Consider the following 23,095-nt stretch of genomic DNA (forward strand, 5'->3'; position numbering starts at 1 on the left):
TTAAGGAACAAACCATTTGATCATTCACATATTGTATAATATAATGAAAAATGCTCAAGTTTGGAAGAGTTAATTTGATGTGACCTTTATTTAATTTATGTTTACAGGGGACAATAACCATGGAAGAAAAATATAAATTTCTTATTGAGAGAGAGACAAATTCTGTATGTTAGAATGGTAAATGTTTAATAACTATATTTATTCATATTATCCTGAAAATAGACACACAATTTCTGGGACATGGATAGATTGATTATTACAGCAATAGCTGCATCAGTTCCTCTTTGTCTGAGTCCCCCCCTCTCCCCCCCCCAGCAATGCAGTGAGAGCCAGATGTTCATTTGGTAGGCAAAGAATCTAAAAAATATGAGTCTGGGAGCTTGTGTGCTTGTTATTCACCTTGAGTCCTGAGAGGAGATAAATCTTTGTCCCTAATGTAAACAAGTTCTCCTTAGCTGAGAAGGGGGGGATCCTAGGTTCTTAATCTTTGGAATGTAAATGAATTTTTCTAAGTCTCAAAATTTAAGACTCCTGGAATGTCTCCATAGTCTCATAGTCTCATCCCTCCTGAAATATAAACACATACTTTTAGAGAGATAAATCTCTTATCTATTCAGTTATCTGTGTTTTAAGACTTGTCCTTTGAAGGACAGATTTTTTTTGCTTAGAGCCCTAACCATGCAGAAACATGAAAATATTTTCTCTATGCATAGTAAATAGACCCAACTGATAAATCTTCCTTTTGTATTCCCTTTTCCCTGTTAATTTGAAGTGACTTTTTTTTTAAGTCATGAACAGGTGAAATACTGTTAATATTGCCTAATTTGAGCTCCTTTCTTTTAATCATAACTGTTGTTGAGTTCCTTAGCAAATATTTATTGAACAGCTATTATGTGCCAGGCACAGTACACGGTAACAGGGATGTTGTGGAGAATAAGATAGATAGCTTATAGGCTATAAGTATGCTATGGTGGGGAGTGGGGGGAAAGACATGAAAGAGTGACAAAGTTAGAATTTTGTTAGACTGCATGAAGGAGCTAGCTTTGGGAAAGTCTTTGGGGAAGAGAGCCTTCTGTTCAAGGTAGAAGGATGGGCTAGTGAAGATTTTAAAATGAGAATGAGCAAAATTGATAAAGAGGATGACAAATGTGGCTGACACATGGTGAACAGAGCTCAAAATCGCAAACATTATTTAGGTGTTTGGATTTCTGTTTTAATTGCTAAAATAGGATCATGATACACATTTTTCTCTACAGCTTTTTTAAAAAAAACTTTATTTTGTGTACATATGTTGAATTCCATGTCAGACATACAGCTACAGAGTATTCTGTACTATGGATATATCATAATTAGCCATATTCTTATTGACCGACATATATAGACTTTTATGATTTTTTTGATATTATAAATAATGCTGTCAGGTTTTGTACATATATTTTTTCATATCTATATAAGAATTTTTGTTGGATAGATTTCCTAGGAGAACTATCATGAGGTCAAAACTTAAGCACATTAAAATTTTGACGGAGGCAATACTGAGAAGTGAGGATTCAGCCAGTACAATACTATGAGTGTTATTTTTTGATTTGGCTAAAGAGCAGAGACAGTTCTTTGGTGTATTCTCTTCATTAGCATCTATTTTTCAGATAGTCTTTTGATTTACAACAGTTGAGACTTTTTAAAGGATAAATAAATGGAATTATTTTAAAGTTTAAGGAACTTGTGTTAAAAAACATGTTGTACTGGAGTTCTAGGAGCTGATGTGTCTGCTATTACACTTCTAAAGAACATGGATAAAATAATGACATATTCCAGTACTTAATTGTGTGTTGATCACAGATAATAAATTAAAAAGTGGGGACTACATTTCCATAGAGATTTTCATAATAGTCCTACATGCCTTGATTAAATCAGTCTCCATGTCAAGGAGTACACTTCTAATGTGCCTTAAATATCAAATTGCTGTGTCCCCATAACCATGCCACTGTACATTTCAATTGTTTGAGAATTCCTGTTTCTGTACAGCTTTTCTAACGTTGGATATTATCAGTCATTTAAATTTTTGTCCATATCACAGACAAAAAAAATCAAACATATTTATAGATAGCTTTTTTTTGATTTGCAGTTTAATGATTATTAGTGAAGCCAAGCACAATTTAATTTTATTAGCCACTAGTATTTTTCTGTTAGTTATTCATTTATCATTTCTCCTGCAGTGAGTTGTCTTTCAAATTGACTTGGAGGAGGAGTCTGTAGAGATTATATTGGCTTTTGTTTGTAACATATGTTGCAAATATTTTCTCCTTATCGCTTATCTTTTAAATTTGCTTTTGATGTCTTTTACATTTCTGAATGGTTATTCCTGGTTTATAGGAAATGTATGGTTTTTGGGGGCATGTTTTTTGTTTGTGGATTTTCTAGGTCATGTTATCTGCAGCTGATACTTTTGTCATTCCCTTTTCCATGTTTCTCTCTCTTTTTGAATTTTGTGGCGTTATTTAGGACTTCCAGCAGAGTGTTGTAGGACAATCTTGTTTTACTCCTGACTTTTTAAATGGGAATCTTGAGAAAATTTAACTAAATTTTGCTTTTGTGAACCAGTCCATTTGTTGTTTTTTTCCATTTGTTTTTTATTTTTGTATTTTAGTTGCTGTTTCTGTTTGATTTATGCTTTTATAGTGATCATTTCCCCCTTTAGGTTTAATTCTAATTTCTAATGGTTCATTTTTCTTCAGTCTTTATGGTTTTATTATTTAAAAAATTGAAGGTTATAAATATTTGTGAGGGAGATGTCTTATTACATATTTCATACACTTCAATAAGGTAGTATTTTCATTTTATTCATTTATAAAGAACTTATTTCACTTTTGCTTTCCTATTTACCCATTCCAGTGTGGCTTTGCCCCTCTACTTGGCCCCATTTGGTTCTTGGGAAGATCACCATTGTGGCCTCTCTGTAACCTCGTGTATATTTTTCCCTTTACTTACTAGCCACACTGACCTTTTTGTATTACATGTCTGTTCCTTTGAAAGTTCTTCCTTGATGCTCCTATCTTAAATACCTCCTTTTCTTGATTATCTAGCCCAATGCTCTTTTTTTTTTTTATATCTTTTATATAGCACTTAAGAAAAATCTAATTGTATGCGTATTTGTTTTGTTTACTCTCTTATTCTAGCACCTTATACAGTGCCTGGGGTGCAGTAGATAATCAGTATTTGAATGAGTAAATGAATGATATGTAATTTTAGGAAAGGACTGGGGTGAGGAGAAAAGGACCTGTTTTCAGGCATATCAATTATGGTAAAAGTGGTTCAGGAGAATTGATAATCTTGAAATTAAATTCTCTTAAAACTAACCAAGTTCTACATTTCACCCCCTAGAAAGCTTTTATGTAATTCATGAGTACATATACATACTCCACTTCCAATATCCCTGGTTAAATCATTTAAGAACAGCATTGGTAAGTAGTAATTCTTTCCCTTTATGTATCATTTAAGGTTCATTTCCCCCCCTTTCTAAATGCCTTAAATTACTCATTTAAGTTTTATTGAAAAACAGACTTATTACAAAGTAGGCTCATTTCTGGGTGTAGGAGAAAAAATTAAGATATAAAGTTACTTAAATCATTGGAGTAGGCAGGTGTAAGTAACTAATGCAAAACAAGGAAGTCCTGAACATGGGACATACTTGGTACTTTGCATCTGTTTTTTCCTACCCAAGCAAGTAAAACCTTTTTCCTCTGGCTTCTTTATCTTTAAATTTCTGTGATTTAAAATGATATGCCAAGGTGTAGTTTTTTGGGCTTTCTGGATCTGCGGTTTTAGTATCTGACGTACATTTGGGGGAAATTTTCAGTTGTTATGGTTTCAGATATTCTCTATTCCCTTCTCTCTTCTCTTGGTATTCCCATTTTATATAAGTTACATGTTATATAGTCATCCTATAGTCCTTGGATGTTCTGTTGTCTTTTTTTTCAATCTTTGTTCTTTTTGCTTTTTAGTGTTCGAAGATTCTATTGGTATGTCCTCTAGATTAGAGATTGTTTCCTTAACCTTATCCAGGCTGATAAGCTCATTAAAAGCATTTTTCATGTCTGTTACAGTGGTTTTGGTGTCTAGCATTTCTTTTTGGTTCTTTTTAGGATTTCCATGTCTCTGCTTACATTGCTCATGTGTTCTTGTGTGCTGTCTCCTTTATTCATTAGAGCCCTTAACATACTAATCATTGTTGTTTTAAATTCCTGATCTGATAATTCCACATCCCTGCATGTTGGTTCTGACACTTGCTTTGTCTCTTCAAATTTTTTTTTTTACCTTTTGGTATGCCTTGTAATTTTTTCTAGATAGTAGGACATGATGTCCCATGAAAAAGGAACTGCTCTAAGCAGGCCTTCAGTAATAATGTGGTGAGGTGTGGTGGGAGGGAAAGGGCTCTATAGTCATATAATTAGGTCTCAGTCTTTCAGTGAGCCTGTCCCTCTGGACTGTGTGTTTCACAAGTGATTCTTAGTTTTTCCCCTCCCCTTCACTCCAGTACGTGGGGACAGGCTGGCTAGAATGGGCAGAAGTTGGGTATTTCTCTTTCCCAGGTCAGTTAGGTTCTAGATAATACCCTAGCAGGTTAGGTTCTGGTTTACCAGTTTTTTCCTGAGGCTTGAAGAACAGAGTAACCAGTGGCTTAAAGTACTAGAAAGGAGATTTTGTATCTTTGGTAAAAGTTGAACTAGATGGCCATGCTGTAGAGTCCGAAATTCTCCTGATTTAGCTCCATGACCATGAATTTTATTTTTTTTAAATATGTTTTTATTGATTTTTAGAGAGAGAGGAAGGGAGAGGTATAGAGAGATAGAAACATCTATAGGAGAGAAACATCATTGATCGGGTGCTTCCTGCACGCTCCCTACTGGGGATCGAGCCTGCAACACGGGCCTATGCCCTGACTGTGATTCGAACTGGTGACCTCTTGGTTCCTGGGTCCATGCTCAACCGCTGAGTCACACCGCCAGGTCCATGACGATGAGTTTTAAAAAAAGAAGTATTGTTTTGGGTTAAAACATTTTTCTGTACATTCAGTAATAAGTACTTTCTGTGTGCCAGCTTTTGGGCATTCAGAGATCAGTGATAGTCTCTTGCTCTCTAGTAGCTCGTATTTATAAATGGAGAGATTCTCAAGCTTTTCTTCTTTATAATCTTTGAGGAGCCAGTGCATAATTTCTATTTTTATTACTCTCAGGTGTACAGTTCTTAAAAATCACTTTTGAGATTTATTTCCCTTTCAGATACTAAAATTGTTTTTCTTTCCTTTTTATTCCTAGCAATGTCTCAGGCTGTGCAGACGAATGGAACTCAACCATTAAGCAAAACATGGGAACTCAGTTTATATGAATTACAACGAACACCTCAGGTAATATAGATTAAGATAATTTAGGGGAAGTATGAGACATGTAAATTGGGATGCAGTTTTAGAAAATGAAAACTTGAAAAAACCTAACAGTAATAATAAATTTATATACAAGTAGTACTGATTTGTTTATGTTTGGTTGACACTTCATTCATTCAACAAATAATTTGAGTGCATACTCTACAGGTCCTAAGCTAGGCACGATGTGCAGCAGTGAATAAAACATGTAGCACTGGCCCTTAGAGTTTATAGACATTAAACAAATAAATACCCATAGAATTACACATTTGAGAGGTTGGGTAAAGGAAAAGCTCTTAGTGCTGTAATAAATAATCAGTGGGGAAAGTAGGGAAGACTGTTCTGCGAAGGTAAAGATGGGAAAGACGGAGTGGAAGCGGGCTTGAAGTAGATAAACGTACTTAAAACTGAACGCATTTTAAGTTTGCGATGCTTGTAAGATAGGCAGGCAGTGATGCTAACTAGGGGTCTGGACTGAATACTAAGTTTTAGAGATTGTCAGCGCATTGAAAGCAATGTGAATGGATAAGATCACAGAGAGAGAGAGGAGCAGAGGGCTCAGAACTTCATCCAGAGGAGCTTCAACATTTAGAAATTAAGTAATGGACAAGGATCCAGCAAAGGAGACAGAGAAGGAACAGCCAGAGAAAAGTAAGGAAAATGGGAGAGAGGGCCAAAATGTAAGAGGAAGTGTTTCAAGGAGGAGGACTCGGCTACTGTGTTGACTGTTCAGAAGATGAGTAAGGTGAGCGTTACAAAGTGTACACTCACTTTGGCAATAGGATCTTGGTGATTTTTCAAGAGATTCACTTGAGTAGATTGTGCTGCTCTGTTGAGGGGGGGAAAGTGAAAATGCATAGGCAACTCTTCAGAGAAGTTTGGTTCTGCAGAGGAGGAGGGAAATGGAGCAGAAACTGGAGGGGAACGTAGATTTGGGAAGTTTTAAATTTCACTTTGTTTATAAGGGGAGATAGAGCTGTGTCAACTCCTTCCCCTGCCCAGCACCCCCCCCCACCCCCGCCAGCTCTGAGGTGCATTATTCACGTTTCTCTATGTAGCAGCTCTATGGGGATGCTACTCTAGGCTGATTTAGTGAAAGAGAGATTGCTGAAGTCTGAGAGCAGATAGAATAGTCAAAAGAGTGATAATACTTGAAAAGGTAGAGAGGAATGTACTTTTGATAGGAAGAGGCATACTTTCTCCTTATAGCAAGAAAGAAAATTATGATTTATGAAGTTTTAATAGAGAGAAAATGAGAGAGCTCTTTAAGTGAAATTTGAGGTGAGGTAGTGTATTAAATGTTCAGGTGGAGAAGGTCTGCAAATAGAAGAAAAGGTATACAATAGTGTAGCGAACAGAAAAGTGAGTTTGTTAGAGAAACCAATTGCTGAGCAGTGTTGAACACCCATTTGAGGCTGGTGAAAGTTTTAGTCTGGTGTGAGATTTTGCCCGTCTTACCCCCACAGTGCTGCATACCTGCATAGGTACAGGCTTATCTATAATGGACAGTATCTATATGGACAATATCTATAATTTCTGTCTTTCCTTGTGGGGTCATCAGTTTTGACACAGTAGAAAAAGCAAGTATGATGGAGAGGTAGTGGAAACAAGGAAGTGTCATTAACATATGGGAAGCCCTTTATTTCTACTTGCATCTTTCTTTTTAGTAGTTAGTTACTGGACCTCTTATTCCATTGCAGCCAGTGTGGGTGGCTTTAGAGGTAGGTAATTTGTTCTCATTGCCACCTTGTAGGAAGAGTGGTTAATGGTGGTAGGGAAGAAGCAGGAGTCGCTGATCTCTGCACCTGGGAGACGTGTACATTGGAACTCAGTGCATTTTCTCACTAGAAATACTTCAGATGTACTATGGTTTAAGTCAGCCTGAGAAACTGACCACTGTATAAAATTGCTTTTGTAGACAGAGACTTTTTAAGGTTAAAAAGGTGATTTTAAAATGAAATACTGTTAAACTGTATATCAATTAGAGAATACTTGTATTGGAATCTTAAAATCTTTTTAATAGATGGCATGAAATGTATAATTTACTGTAGTCCCCTCTTATCCACAGGATTATGTTCCGAGACACCTAGTGGATGCCTGAAACCACAGATAGTACTAAACCCTATATATATATATATATATATATATATATATATGTGTGTGTGTATATATACACACACACACACACACACACACACTGTGTTTTTTCCCAATACAAACATACCTGGGATAAAGTTTAATTTATAAATTAGCCAATTTCATGGTTAGAAGATTCCTTCTTACTATAAATCTTAGTAGCTGTAGCATACGATAAGTTTCTTTCCTTATTGAGAACTTTCACCTTTTTACTTAAAGAAAGCACTTTATGGCTTCTCTGTCATATCTGAATTGCCAGCATCACTACTCTTGTGTTTTGGGGCCATTAGGAAGTAAAATAAGGGTTACTTGTATGGTACTGAGACCGTTGATCTGATAACTGAGAAAGCTCTTAAGTCACCAATGCAGGGGTAGTGTAATACAGTGTAGATATGCTGGACAAAGGGATGATTTATGTCCCAAGTGGGACGGAACAGGATGGCATAAGATTTCATCATGTTACTCAGAATGGTGCACAATTTAAAACTTCTGAATCGTTTATTTTGGGGATATTTCATTTAGTATTTTCAGACCATGGTTGACTATAAGGTAACTGAAACCTTGAAAAGTGAAACCACAGATAACTGGGGCCAGTGTATAATCAAAGTGGTGTAATTTCTGAAGGTGGAAGAATTCTCAGGGTTTATTTAGCCCTAACTTCCTCATTTTTGCAGGGTAATAAACAATGTTAAATATTTAAAACAATATAGCTAGTTAATATGACTAGAACTAGAACCTAAGTCATCGTATTCCAAATTCAGTGCTTTTTTTATTATACCAGGCTAATTTACTATTAGTTGTCTTTTAAATACATTAATATATTATCTTTAGCATTAAAATAAGAGCATTTATATAATGCAGTGAGGGGAATTGGGGGCAATTATAGCTGAAACAAGATTGGCTGTGAACTGACAGTGGTATTGGGTGGGTGATAGGTATGTAGATGTTCATTTTTTTCATTCTCAGTACTTTTTGTATATTTGAACTATCCATAATAAAAAATATAGGTAGCATTTAAATTTTAAATTGCCTCTTTTACAGGAGGCAATAACAGATGGCTTAGAAATTGTGGTTTCACCTCGAAGTCTACACAGTGAATTAATGTGCCCAATTTGTTTGGATATGTTGAAGAATACCATGACTACAAAGGAGTGTTTACATCGTTTTTGTGCAGACTGCATTATCACAGCCCTCCGAAGTGGGTATGTTGAAATGAGTTATACTAGGTACTTCAGCTATACCAGGACAGTGCTCTATGGGTTTTGAGAAATACATTCTCTAGAAGTATTCATTTGAGACTTGGAAATTTTTCTAAAGTCTAGGTTTTAATTATTGGAGAATCTTTGTTTTGAGACAATTCCTTTTATATGATTTTAGAAGCTTTATAGGATGTGTACTTGTTTTGAGGAAATTACAAAGCATGAAGCCATGGTTTTTCTACTTAAGTATACGAAATAATAGACTTATGAATTCTGTTTTATTAAATTGATAACATAAATTAATATATAGGTGGTTAATTTTTCTTTACATGTCATGGGTATCAGAAAGGGGAAATTTGTATTAGGAAAGAGTTGATTTCTACTTCTAAAATGGTTATATGCAACTTACCATTGGGAATATTCAAATTTTTCTCTGTTGGCTAGTAATATAGAGTACCTGAGGTTTCCAAAATTTTGCTTACCCACTAGTCAGATTTTTAAAGAAAGTTTAGATTAATCAGTTTAAATTTCTGTGACTTAGTAAAAGTATTAGAATAAAGATAGTAACTATTCCAGAAGCTAGATATTTTTGTCTTTAGCTTAAAGGTACTGACATTGTTTACATTGTTGTTTTCTCTTTTTTTATTTAGCAATAAAGAATGTCCTACATGTCGGAAAAAGCTAGTTTCCAAAAGATCACTGAGGCCAGACCCAAACTTTGATGCACTCATCAGCAAAATTTATCCAAGTCGTGATGAGTACGAAGCTCATCAAGAGCGAGTGTTAGCCAGGATCAACAAGCACAATAATCAGCAAGCACTCAGTCACAGCATTGAGGAAGGACTGAAGATACAGGCCATGAACAGGTATATGGGGAAGAAGGTGGCCATTTTCCTGAATACTTCATTAAATATTGAATTTACTTAACAGCCTCCATTTTGAAAAAGACAAAATACAGTAACAAACAGTAGTTCTGTGTGATTACATTATCATGCACGTGTGGTAAATGCCTCCGGTATCATATATGCCTGGCTTTCCATTTAAAATACTAGAGCTTTTGAATGCCCTTTTATACCCTCTTACCTACTATTCTATTTCTCCTCTTCTCTTTATAGCAAAACTTTTTGAAATAATTGTCTGTGCTCACTATCTCTACCTCTCCCATTTTGTTTTGAACCCTCTGGTCAGGCTTTCATCCCTCATAGCACCCTTATCAAAAGTTACCAGTGGGACCCGGCCGGGCGTGGCTCAGCGGTTGAGCGTCGACCTAGGATCCAGGCGATCGGGGTTCGATTCTTGGTCAGGGCACATGCCTGGGTTGCGGGCTAGCCGATCAATGACTCTCTCATCATTGATGTTTCTATCTCTCTCTCTCCCTCCCCTTTCCTCTCTCTGAAATCAATAAAGATATATTAAAAATAAAAACAACAACAAAAAGGCACACAAAAGTTACCAGTGGTGTCCACATTGTGAAATCTAATTGCTGATTCTCAGATCCTATCTTACTTAGCAGCATTTGACAAATTAATTTCTCTTTGAATAATTTTCTTCACCTGGCTTTCAGGAGACCATATTTCCCTGCTTCCCTTTGTATGTTATTAGCTGTTTCTTATCTCAAACTTAGCATGTGCAGACATGTACTGAATTTTTTGTTCTTAACCCCTACTTTTCTTCATTCTTGCTCATTTCAGTTGATGGCAGCTCCATCATTCCACTTGCTTTAGGCAAAAACTTTAGAGTCACCTTTAACTGCTCTCTTTTTTCATATTCTGTATTCCAGTCTGTGAATAAATATATTTTTATCTTTTTCCATAATATATCTAGATTGGTCTAGACCACCACCATTTTTCATGTGAAGTACTGAAAAAGCCTCATGATTGGTCTTTATACTTTCCACACTTACCCTTACATAGTCTATTCTCAGCACAGCAGCCAGAAAGATTATGTAAATTGAAAGTCTAAATCATGGTTCTCCTTTGCTTCGAAGTCTCTCATAGCTTCTATTAACATTCAAGTCTAAAGACCTTAACGATGGCTTCTAAGACCCTACATAATTTGGGCACCTTCTCACCCCCATTCTTTTTTCCTCTCTAACATCTTCTGATATATTCAGGCCTCATCATTTTCCAAAGTAGGAGATGCCAATAGAGTCTCATCCATATCTAGTGGTTCTCACCTTGGCTGAACGTCATAGTCACTTGGAAAGCATTTAAATCCCAGGGCTTCAGGTAACATCTCAGACCAAGTAAATCAGAATCTTTGATTGGGTTTAGGCATCGGTATTTCTAAGGTTCTATGAGTGGTTTCAAAGTACGACCTTTAACCACTGGCTTAGAGGTTAAAAGATAGATAAACTGACCTGCAGTTGTATTTAGCAAAGTAAAATAAAGTATTAAAATTAAAATACACTTTTTTAAAATTACACTTTACATTTAATATTATTTTATATTAGTTTCAGATATACAGTATAGTGGTTAGACAATCATATACTTTACAAAGTGCCCCCCCATATTTCCAGTACTCACCTTACACTATACATAGTTATAAAGTATTAAATTTTGAATGTATGTATTCTAAAAGAATTACACAATCCTAAGAAAGAGACTGTATTGGTTATTTAACTCAGTCTTTTACCAGGAGAAAGAATTCTCTTTGCAAAATCCTTTATTTACAGCTAGTCCTTCGGTTTTGCTTGAACATTTCTGGTGGTGGCAGTAAGTGGTAGGAGCTCCTTTAATTTGCTGACAACTTTATTACAGCTTCCTTACTGTTCTTCATACCCATCAAGCATGCTTCTGCTTCAGGGCCTTTGTACTTAATGTTCTGTCTTTCAGAAACCCTCTTGGCACACTCCACTTGGCACACTCACTTTCTTTAAGTTTCCCTCTTTCACCTCAGGACTCTACACTTTCTTACCCTCCTGCTTTATTTTTCTCTGCAGCACTTTTCATTCTCTAACATTTATCTATCATCCACTGCACTAAAACAATATAAGCCCTACGAGGGGAGAGACTGTCAGTTTTACTGATTCTTATTCCACCAGGACATGGAACCATACTTGGCTTAAAGTAGCTGCTCAGTAAATATTTTGAATGCATGAATTTTTTTAAAAGTTTTTAATTTATATTGAAATAAAATTAGTGTCTTGTGTGCAGCAGTCTTGGTCTGTCTTTGTCAAAATACCTCCATTGTATTCTCTGCTTATTTCAGATCCTGCTCTTATCTACGAGTTCTTCAAGTAATTTTATATAGACATACATTTTTATGTTCCTCTAAAGGCTTAAATATTCACATTTCTAATTGTTCCTCATGTGACATTCAAGTCTTTCAGCATAATTCTTGAAATGCTACCTCTAGAACAGTATGAGGTATTATGGATATGATTTGATAAATGCAGGATATAATAGGCTATTGATCTCCATTATCCTACCATCATTTTCTGAAAGCTGCCTGAAATGAATTAATCCAGCTCTGTCACTTTGAACCTTTTTTGGAAAGAAATGTGGGATAAAAATAAATACATTAGGACAAGTAACCCTGTTACATTACTTTATAGTCAACTGAAACAATTTTTCTTTTGCTTTAGTTGTAAATTTTAGGAAATATTTAAGTATAGCCCTTATCCTTTCACTGTTGAGTTTGTTTGTTTTATTGTTTTGGCCTTATTTTTTTAAATTGTGATGTACAACACAACATAAAGCTAACCATCTTGGCAGTTTTAAGTGTACAGTTCAGTAGTGTAAGTATATTCACATTGTTGTGCAACCATTTTGTAGAACTTTACATCTTATAAAACTCAGGCTTTACCCATGAAACAATTCCGCATTTCCTTCTCTTCCCTCAGCTGCTGGTAACCACCATTCTGCTTTCTGTTTCTGTGAATTTGACTACTTTAAGTACCTCATATGAGTACAGTCGTATGGTATTTGTCCTTTTGTGACTGGCTTATTTCACTCAGCATCATGTCTTCAAAGTTCATCAATATAGCATGTTGCTTCCTTATAGCAGGATTTCCTTCCTTTTTAAGACTGATTATTATTCCATTGTATGTGTTTGTATCTTTCTGAATCATAGTTTTGTTGTTTAACATATTAGTCATCCCTTCTTAGTTTTGAAATCTGTAGATTTCATAAACAGTACTTTTTTTTTTTGAGTGGGGGGAAAGCAAAAGATTTCCTGAGCAGTGGGTTATTATTTCCTTGTTCTGGCAATAAACATTTGATAATGACACTGTTTTTAGAAATGCACATTAATCTTTTGTATTCCTTTTTCATCTTATATCCCTCATACTGGTAGAGAAAGGGGCAGTGTGGTAGAAAGAATGTGTATCACATCCTAGCTCTAGTTCTGGTGCTTAATTACTAGCTTATAGCCATGGGCCTTAAACCTCAGTTTCCTCAGTTTTCTCAACTCTAAAATGATAATGCCTTGACGGTGGTTTTGACGAGTAAATAAGATAAAATGCCTTTCCCAGTTATTGATTTTTAGTATTTGAGATTGTCAGAGAGTTGCTTCTGAATTTCCTCATTAGAATAATTTTGCATTGCACTTGCAGGCTTTGGGTGAAGTCAGCAGGAAGGATTTCCTTATCATTCCTCTTAAGTTTTGTTTCTGTAAGAATTTCTAATTAAGAGGAATACATATTTCCCCTTAGATTTATAATCTCATAACAAAAAATGTATCAAAATGTACATAAGGATTGCCAATAATTCCTATAGTCATTAAATAACGTTATTAAGTGAATATAAACATTTGTTTAAGTCATTTAAGTGTTTTCCTGTCTCTGAGTGGGTTCTTTAGGACCTTTCAGGGACAGGTGGGAAATAAATGCCATTATCCAACTTGAAGCAAATTCAATTTTAAAGATTTTTCTAGATAAATATGCTTCAAAACATTCATTAAAAATGCATAAATGTAAATTTTCTGCAACCCCTTTTTGTTTTCTTAACTAGATTACAGCGAGGCAAGAAACAACAGATTGAAAATGGCAGTGGAGCAGAAGACAATGGTGACAGTTCTCACTGTAGTAATGCATCCACACATAGCAATCAGGAAGCAGGGCCTAGTAACAAGCGGACCAAAACTTCAGATGATTCTGGGCTTGAGCTTGATAACAACAATGCAACAGTGGCAATTGATCCAGTAATGGATGGTGCTAGTGAAATTGAGTTAGTATTCAGGCCTCATCCCACACTGATGGAAAAAGATGACAGTGCACAGACAAGGTAAGTGTGCAGGTTAGTTTTAGATTATTTGACTTCAGAAAATTTAATTGGGAATTAAAAGGCAATTTTGCATAAGAAAGAAGGGCAATATTTGCCATACAGCTGATTGCCAGGGCTCATTTGGATATTCTTGCTGCCTAGGTGGTTATTTTCTTCATGCTTCCCATCCACACTTGCATATCTGAAAGGAATGACCTGACCCTCCTTCTTAAATGAGGAAAAGGGTCATTTAAATTTCTTAATGATACGGGGGTGTCAGTAGGCGCCAGAATTTGTACTGATGAGAATGGCTGCTTTACCACTGTATATCAGGATTCTGCCTGCCGTTGAGTGCAGATAAGCATCAAATATTTGTTCAATGAGTAATTGATGAGTATACCATGCTTATTAAAAAAGTCCCAAGATTAGCACTTTCATGCTCAGTCTTAAACACCAGAAAATTGATGAATTCTTAGACAATAAGAAATTGGTCATATTCTTACTGTTCTTGCTGCTGTAGACAGACAGCAGGACTTTGATCATTAGGGTTCAGGGGTATGTTCTTTTTCTCAGTACTGTGTATATTTGTTTGATTTTTGACATTTTATATCATATATAATGGATGCTTTTGTGGCCTGGTAGACAGATAGTCTAATTTCAATAAGAAGTTTTTAGGTAATAGATGAATAAATTTCTGATATTATTTTGTCAATAATAGAGACATATATTTACATTTTATACAACTGTATTAGTTCTGTAACCTAAGTACATTTTCATCATTAATCTAAAAGTTAAATTTCTAATGATTTACTTTTCCAGATACATAAAGACTTCCGGTAATGCCACTGTAGATCACTTATCCAAGTATCTGGCTGTGAGGTTAGCTTTAGAAGAACTTCGAAGCAAAGGAGAATCAAACCAGATGAACCTTGATACAGCCAGTGAGAAGCAGTATACCATTTACATAGCAACAGCCAGTGGGCAGTTCACTGTGAGTATTTAAAATAGTTGGCCACTGAAACTGGGAGGGCATTGACCATCTGAGAATGGCAAGTGGTGGGGTGGGACCTAATAAAACGGTGCAGGGCAGGACCCTGAGGCCCTGAGAGAAAGAGAACAAGATAGTTAAGTTTTTGATATGTTTTATAAATAGTACAAGCGACAAGAAGTTTATCCTAAGGTTTTTTTTAAAAGGGACTTGTATGTTCCATCTCATTACTGTGCTTGAGCAATTTTCATAACTCTTTCTCTCCTTTTCTGTTTTAGGTATTAAATGGCTCTTTTTCTTTGGAATTGGTCAGTGAGAAATACTGGAAAGTGAACAAACCCATGGAACTTTATTATGCCCCCACAAAGGAGCACAAATGAGCTTTTACTAAAACCAGTCTGGAGAATGAACTTTTTTATAGCCTATTTCTTTATTATTAAAGATGTATCATCATTACTTTTATGGACAGTATCTTGGATATGTTGTTAAGCTTTCTTCCTGAGCCAGCTTCGTTTACACTATTAGAATCTTTTCCCCTTAATTTAATACTTCCTTTTTGGAAGGGACTAGTTATTCAGAACTTTTTCTTTCCTTTAAAAAATATATCTAAGTTGTATGTCTTTACAAAGTATGGATTTATTTGGAGCACCCTTTGACCCAGTAATTTTCAGTTTTGTATTCTTTTTTTCAATCCTCACCCAAGGATATGTTTTTATCAGTTTTTACAGAGAGAGGAAGGGGGGGAGAGAGAAATATCAATGCGAGAAACATCGATTGGTTGCCTTCCGTACATGCCCTAACCAGGGATCAAACCTGCAGCCCAGGTATGTGCCCTGACCAGGGGTCAAACCTGCAACTTTTTGGTGTACAGGACAGTGCTCCAACCAATTGAGCCACCCAGCCAGGGCATGGTTCTGTATTCTTAAGATTCAGTTGGCCATTTTTTTTCTCCCCTCAAAAGTTCAGGCTTTACAAAATGTGAAATAACATGTATTTTGACTTTTTCCTGGAGCCTTGTGTGTTTATATAGTTTCCTATGTAAGCTGTAGTATCTTCATGAAGACCAAGGCTCAAATTCACTGCTTAAAAATCAGTTCTCATGGGGTTATTGTTTTCATGGTATTTTCTTCCGTACTATCATTTTTTAAAAAAAGGTTCTTTATGAACTTAGTGTCCATTGTCATGCAATGTTATTTTTTCCCACTCCCCGCCCCCTAATTTTGGAATTTCTGATCCTGGGAAGGAGAATCAAACAAAATCTCAAGTTCACTGAGAACTTGTTTCATTTATAGATTTCACTCAAAAAAGAAATATTGGTCTTATGTAGTCTTCAAGTATATATTTAAAGCGGGCTTTTTTTGTATTAGTTCTCCTGTCACTTCGGTTCTTCATTATGTATGTTTGATGATTTTTCCTATTAAAATACCAGAGATACGGAGATATTTTGCACTTTAGCCTTGATGAAAAGTACAAGATATGTTCAAAGCTTCCCCAGTTCTTTCTATGTTGGTAGCTATGTAAGTTAAGAATAACATGGTGCATAGAACCAACAATGGGGAAAATGTTTTCTTCTGTTTGAAAAGTGTGTTTAGTATTGTGGGTTGCCATGTATCAGCTTATAAATTTGGTGCTCTGCTAATTACACTCTAGAGAAGCAAGTTAACAGAGCTTGAGACCTGCCTTGATATGTAGTAAAAGATAATTCTGTAGAAGGTCAGCCACTAGGTTAAAAGTAATTCTCTTCTCAATTTAGTTTTATATTGAGGGACAGTGTTTGGACCCAGATGGCCTTATGATGGCAGGTCAGAAATAAGATGGACTTGTGTGTTATTTTTTTCATCCCTGTTCTGATTTCAAGTATGTTTCCAAGTTTGTATTATAACAGTATTTACAAAGACATGTTTGCATTGAGAAATTAACCCTAAAGGGTTTTTGCCAGGGGGGCTAGTCCCTTCAGAACTATTGTAACTAAAGCCTATCTAGTCATAACTATTTATCTGTCATTTTTGACATTTTGGGGCCAGCTTGAGGTTTTAAATCTTCAGCCCAGTATGAAAACTTAAAGGCTTATTAAATTTTTTACCATTTTACTGAAAATACTTAAAATCTGTTTTTATAGTTGTTTTGGTAATCTGTGCCATGAAATTTGAAAACCACCAAAAGTCAAGGGAAATTTTGTATTCAATTACTTTTTCTGGTGTAATGTTACATTGTATAGACTATTAATGCATGTCCACTCAGTATAACCCTGGTTTTGCAATATAACTGTTTAGATTTTTTTGGTGCCATTAGATTAGTGGTTGCATTAAATAACTAAAATTCCTATTGTGATTATTAATTGAAATTTTGTCTTTAAGCAAAAAGTTATTTGTGAATATAAGCTTTGTGCTTAGAAAATGTATGTTTTTATCTGTCAGTTTGGGGGGATGTAAATTCTGCATCATTAGTGAATTCATTTGGATGTGCAGTCCTTTGCAAAATATAGCTATAGGTATTAGATAGATACTTGATAGAATATTGAGTGCAGTTTTGTGTGTGTGTGTGTGTGTGTGTGTGTGTGTGTGTGTGTGTTGGGGGTGGGTACTGTTTATCATAACTACCAACCAAGATTTTATAAAGTATTATCTAAATAAATTCTGTAACCACCATCTCAGCTGAGGAACAAAAGGCTCACCAAATGTGGTGAGGCCTTTGGATACATTATCATTTAAAAATTTACTATGGTAAAATATATAACCAAATTTACCATTTTAATCATTTTTTAAATATACAGTTTAGTGGCATTAAGTACATTCACAATATCGTGTAACCATCACCACTATTTCCTGAACTATTTTTTATCATACCAAACTCTGTACCTGTTAAAGAGTAACTCCCCATTTCCTCCCCCCACTCCAGCCTTTGGTAACAACCTCTGTTCTACTTTCTTTGAATTTGACTGTTTTAGTCACCTTATGTAAGTGGAATCACAATATTTGTTCTTTGTGTCTGTCTTATTTCATATGTTTTCAGGTGTCATCCATGTTGTAACATGTATCAGAATTTCATTCCTTTTTATGGCTGAATAATATTCCATTGTATGTATATACACAGTTTGTTCATCTCTTGGTGGACACTTAGATTGATGGACATTTTTTGCTATTGTGAATAATGCTGCTATGAACATTTTGTGTACGTATCTGTTTGAGTCGGCTTTAAATTTTTGGGGGTATATATCTAGGAGTGAATTGCTGGATTGTATGACAATTCTGTGTTTAAGGAATCCCAGACTTTTCCAGAGTGGCCATACTATTTTACATTTCCACCAGCAGAGTACAGCAAGGATTCCAGTATCTTCACATCCTCACCAACACGTGTTTTTAATAGCTGTACTAATGGGTATAAAGTGTATGTTATTGTGGTTTTGATTTGCCTTTCCTTAATGGCTTGTGATGCTAAGCGTCTTGGCTGTCTGTACATCTGTGGAAAAGTATCTATTCAAGTCTTGCCTATTTTTAATTTTTTGTTGTAGGAATCCTTTATATATTTTGAATATTAATCCATTATCAGATCTATGATTTGCAAAGAGTTTCTTACTCTGGGTTGCCTTTTCATTCTCTTGGTAGTGTCCTTTGATGGACAAATGTTTTTAATTTTGGTGAAGTCCAATTTGCCTACTCTTTGTTGCCTGTTCTTTTGGTGCCATATCCAAGACATTGTGAAATCCAGTGTCATGAAGGTTTTCCTCTGTTTTCTTCTAAGAGTTTTATAGTTTTAACTCTTACGTTTAGATTTTTGATCCATTCTGAGTTTTGTAGGTATGGTGAAAGGTAAGGATTCAACTTTGTTTGCATTTGGGTATCCAGTTTTCCCAGCACCAGTTGTTGAAAAGACTGCCCTTTCTCCATTGAACTGTCTTGGCAGCCTATTCAAAAGTTAACTGACAGTATATGCGAGGGTTTACTTGTGAGCTCTGTATCCCATTGGACTATATGACTGTCCTTTTGCTAGTACTGTTGTCAGAGAAATAGTGGGCCAGATTCTCCAGTTGCTTATGGGTGTGGGGTTGCTCTTGTGATATTTTGAGAAAATGAATTTTCTAAGATTCTTGCAAGGATAGTGAATGGTTTTTATTGGTGTGGAATTATATTTCTTGGGTTGCAAAGTCTTATGCCCCTTAACCCAATCTTGAAAAAGGACTGAGGGTCCAGCAGAGCCAAAAGGAAGGCCAGAGCTTCCATTCCATGGTCAAGCCGGGTCCGATGTAGCATTAGGATAATTTTTTTTTTAAACCCTCACCCGAGAATATTTTTTCCATTGCTTTTCAGAGAGTGGAAGGCAGAGAGAGAAACATCAATGTGAGAGAGAGACATCAATTGGTTGCCTCCTGCATGCACTCTGACTGGGGCTGGGGCTCAAGCCCGCAACTGAGGTACGTGCCCTTGACGAATCCAACCAAGACCGTTCAATCCGAGGACCGACACACTCACCACTGAACCAAATCAGCTAGGGCCAATTAAATCCATTAGTCCCTTCTGTGGAGTCCAAATGGCTGTGGGCTATGTGGGCAAATGCAGGGGAATGTGCCCCTGCAATAGGAGTCGAGGGCTAATTCCCTTTGTCTAGGAGTTTAAATATTCAGGCTCTGCACCCTATTTTGGCCTCTGACTTGTTCCCAGGTGTGACTGAAGTGGGGAAAAGACTGTGTTAAATTGCAGCTCTGTAGCAAAGCTGTATGAATGGCATGTCTGTATTATCTAGTCTTCCCTTTCTTTCCTGTTAATAACCAGATTATTACAACGGTATCAGTAACATACTGTTTTCATTACTGTAGCTTTGTAATAGTTTGACATATTTTAAATCTTCTGAACCCTGTGAGGAAGACAGTATTTCCCTTATACATTTGAGAAAACTGAAGCTCAGAAATCTGACTTGGATAACTAAACATTAAATAATTGAAGTGTCAGATGAGAAAGGGAGTCATTTTTTAAATCCCTGTCACTTTTCTATTTAGAAATGCTTGCTTTTTTAAATCTTAGAAACATAAGGATATTAATTAGTGTTCAATTGTTGTAACTATAATAATGACTTCCTTGAAATGCTTCTGAATTAATGTAATTAAGGAAATTAACTATGAAAACCTGCTCTTCCATAAAAGCAATGAGAACTGTAAAAGTTGTCAGTATCAACTTTTTAAGAACTCTAAAAACTAAAGGTTTCTAACAATCTAAAAAGTATTCACAAGTTTTGTAGCATTTTAAATTGCCCATCCCTGTTTTCCCAGTTCCAGGGTAGACTTGAAAACGAATAGCCTTGCAACTATCGTAGCTGTGAAAACCAGCAGTTTAGCAGCCTGGGAAGGGGGTTGAGGCTCCCCCAATAGCCCATTACAGGGAATTGTCAGGATTTGACCTGCTTGGTGCCTCACTGAAAACTCAGAGCTTGTCTTTATTTGACCTGACACCCCTCACTGCAAACAGCCCCATCTCAGCCTGTTGGTCAAAGACAGCTGCAATTGTTTAATACAGCAGCTGCCTTGAGGCAAAAAAGAGGCTGACAGAAACACAAAAGGAAAAGCTGAGGGATGACATGTCTAGAGGATTTGGAAGGGCTCCAAGATATTCCTTGGAATCCAGAGGGCCACAGGCAAGTGCAAGGCTGTACGCACGCCCAAGAAAAGGAAGGCACCCATCTAAGCTGTGGCAGAACTTGAGGCTCTTCCAGCAGGAAGTGAGTTATGAACTTGGAATGGTGAAGGCGTATTTGAAAACATGCACAGAGCACTTCATCAAGGCTTGGAGGGTGGTTGTTTCAGGGCAGCTAAGGAATTTTCTGTCCAACCATTAGCCGACCTTTAAAACTAACAAAGCAGGATGTAGTGGCCACACGGCAAAGAATGCTGACTGCAGAATCAGTCCAGGTAGATCACTAAACAGCAAACAACAAATCCCAAGGATGCCAAGGGATTCTTTTATCCAGAGTTGCCACATTATATTATTTCAAATGTCTAGCTTCCAACCAAAATTTACAAGACATGCAAAGAATCAGGAAAATGTGGGGAAGCCTAGATGTTGGACTTAATGAAACAGAAACTTTAAATCAGCTTTTAAAAACATAATTTGAGAAGTCTTTCACCAAATAACAGTAGAGAAATTGTAATAAAATAACTAAATAGAAATACTGGATTGGAAATATACAAGAAATGAAATCCAACAGGGGCTAGTAGCAGATTTAAACTGGTAGAAATACTCAACAACCTTGAACACAGGGAGAGGAATAAAGGGGGAAAAACCTGCAGAGACCTGTGGGACACCATCAAGTATGTTAAAATGCATATGGGAGCCCCAGAAGGGGAGGTGGTCAAGGGGCACTTTACTTGTGTACTTGAAGAAAGGCCTCAAATTTCAAAATTTGGTGAAAAATCTACATCTAAGAAGCTCAAATGCTAAGTAACAGAGAAACTCCTGGAAACAGCAAAAGAAAAGTGACTCATGGTGTACAAGGGATCTTTGATAAGATTAACTGGCTTCTCAAGAAGTGGAGGCCAGGAGGTAATGAATGACATTCAAAGTGCTGAAAGGAAAAGGCAGTGGACCAAGAATTCTATATGAAGCAAATTCTTTCTCAAAAACGAAAGATATTAAGACATTTCTACATAACAAATTTGTCCCTAGCATACCTGACCTTACGAGAAATACTAAAGGAGTCCTTTTGGCAGAAATGAAAGGGCATTAGTAATGTAAATCTATACAAAGGGATAAGCACTGGTCAAGTTAACAAGTATAAAACATGGTATAAATGTATTTCTAGTAGCTTGGGCTGCTAGAATACCATAGACTGGGTGGCTTGAACCATGCATTTTTCATAGTTCTGGAGGCTGGAAGTTCAAAGACTTAGAAGGGGGAATGTTGGAGAGGATTTATGATGTATGATCTACTCACCCATCGTCTCACTATATCCCTCATAAGAGCCTGATTGACTCTCTTTACCAAGTCATTGAGAAATATACTGGTGAGAAGAGAACTGGCACTTTGAAAAGCTTTATAACAGTCTAACAGGACTTTTTGGCCTTGGCTAATTGATCGTCTGATCCAGAAGACCAAAGTGGTCCTATTTGATTTATCCAAATGAAAACTATAGGTGTGACTAGAGCCACTATGTAGTCAAGATCCCAGGCCTGATTTACTTAGTTCACATTGCCAGAGCCCTTTGAGAAAAAGGACCCTGCCATAACATAATGAGTTTATATTATGTATATTCCTCTTAGCCTTCTCCAAAGTAACCTGTGGCCATTTACCAGAGCAATTATTTTGCATCAAGGAAAGAAATTCCTAGACTTTTTGAAATTACTGAACACCTGGTCTTACTCTCATTTCTGCAAAGCAGGACATCATGCACTTATAGTGGACTTAATGGAAGTAGGTGATAAATGGAGTTCTAACCAAAATCTACCACATGGACCCCCAAACCCTTCTAGGTTACTTCTCCCATTTCCCGAGTCTACAGTTAGAGTATTGACAAAAGCAACTAGCAGAGTCAACACACTGGTTTCCTGACGAGTAAGAACTGGTTTCTTGTGTTTACTAAATTTTAATAGAGTGATACAACTGACTTTATGTTCCAAATTACTACTGTTGTTATGCAAACAAGGCTAATGTAGAATTAGAGGGAATTTAAAAAGTATTTCCTCTTTAGGTTGATGTTCCAAACTACTTCCTACCAAACTTTCTTCAGAAATTCTGCCTATATATGTGAAGTTAATACAGAGAAACACATTTTAAATAACAGTAATTTACATACTTTCTATCAAATTAGGCTCCTGGTATAAAACTCAGCTCCATCATTGATCAAAATATGTCATGCTGATAAGCATTTAGCAAAATTTGACACTGATATTCAACAACATACACTAAGATGGTTCAAGTACTGATTTGCCTTTGGATGTATAGCAATTTTTATTAACTATACAAACAAAAAAGTCTTTTTGTGCTCATTTGTGAGTTTAATTGGCAAGAATTATAGTTTTATTATGGTCATAATAGAAATAAATGTGTACTTCACATATTCCTTTATTTTATCAAACTGTATGATTCCATTAATTGAAGGAAAAAATCCTCCTAGGACTGTGCAGTAATACTAAGATTTTCTTTTATTTCTGCTAAATTAATCA

At 36.0% G+C, this 23,095-nt stretch overlaps 1 protein-coding gene across 3 annotated transcripts in view; it reads left to right on the forward strand.

Annotated features, from left to right (window-relative positions):
• Window positions 1-18,111, forward strand: part of RNF2 (ring finger protein 2) — a 29,290-nt gene extending 11,179 nt beyond the window's left edge. For all 3 annotated transcript variants that reach the window (XM_081121746.1, XM_081121748.1, XM_081121747.1), the window contains exons 2-7: window positions 5,316-5,404; window positions 8,597-8,757; window positions 9,405-9,620; window positions 13,707-13,979; window positions 14,778-14,949; window positions 15,225-18,111. In XM_081121746.1, coding sequence (XP_080977872.1) covers window positions 5,318-5,404; window positions 8,597-8,757; window positions 9,405-9,620; window positions 13,707-13,979; window positions 14,778-14,949; window positions 15,225-15,326 — 1,011 coding nt within the window. In that variant the 5' untranslated portion in view covers window positions 5,316-5,317 and the 3' untranslated portion in view covers window positions 15,327-18,111. The remainder of the gene's footprint in view (window positions 1-5,315; window positions 5,405-8,596; window positions 8,758-9,404; window positions 9,621-13,706; window positions 13,980-14,777; window positions 14,950-15,224) is intronic.
• The last annotated feature ends 4,984 nt before the right edge of the window (window positions 18,112-23,095 follow it).

The sequence above is a fragment of the Miniopterus schreibersii genome (assembly GCF_964146895.1).
Source record: "Miniopterus schreibersii genome assembly, chromosome: 19".
Classification (NCBI taxonomy): domain Eukaryota; kingdom Metazoa; phylum Chordata; class Mammalia; order Chiroptera; family Miniopteridae; genus Miniopterus; species Miniopterus schreibersii.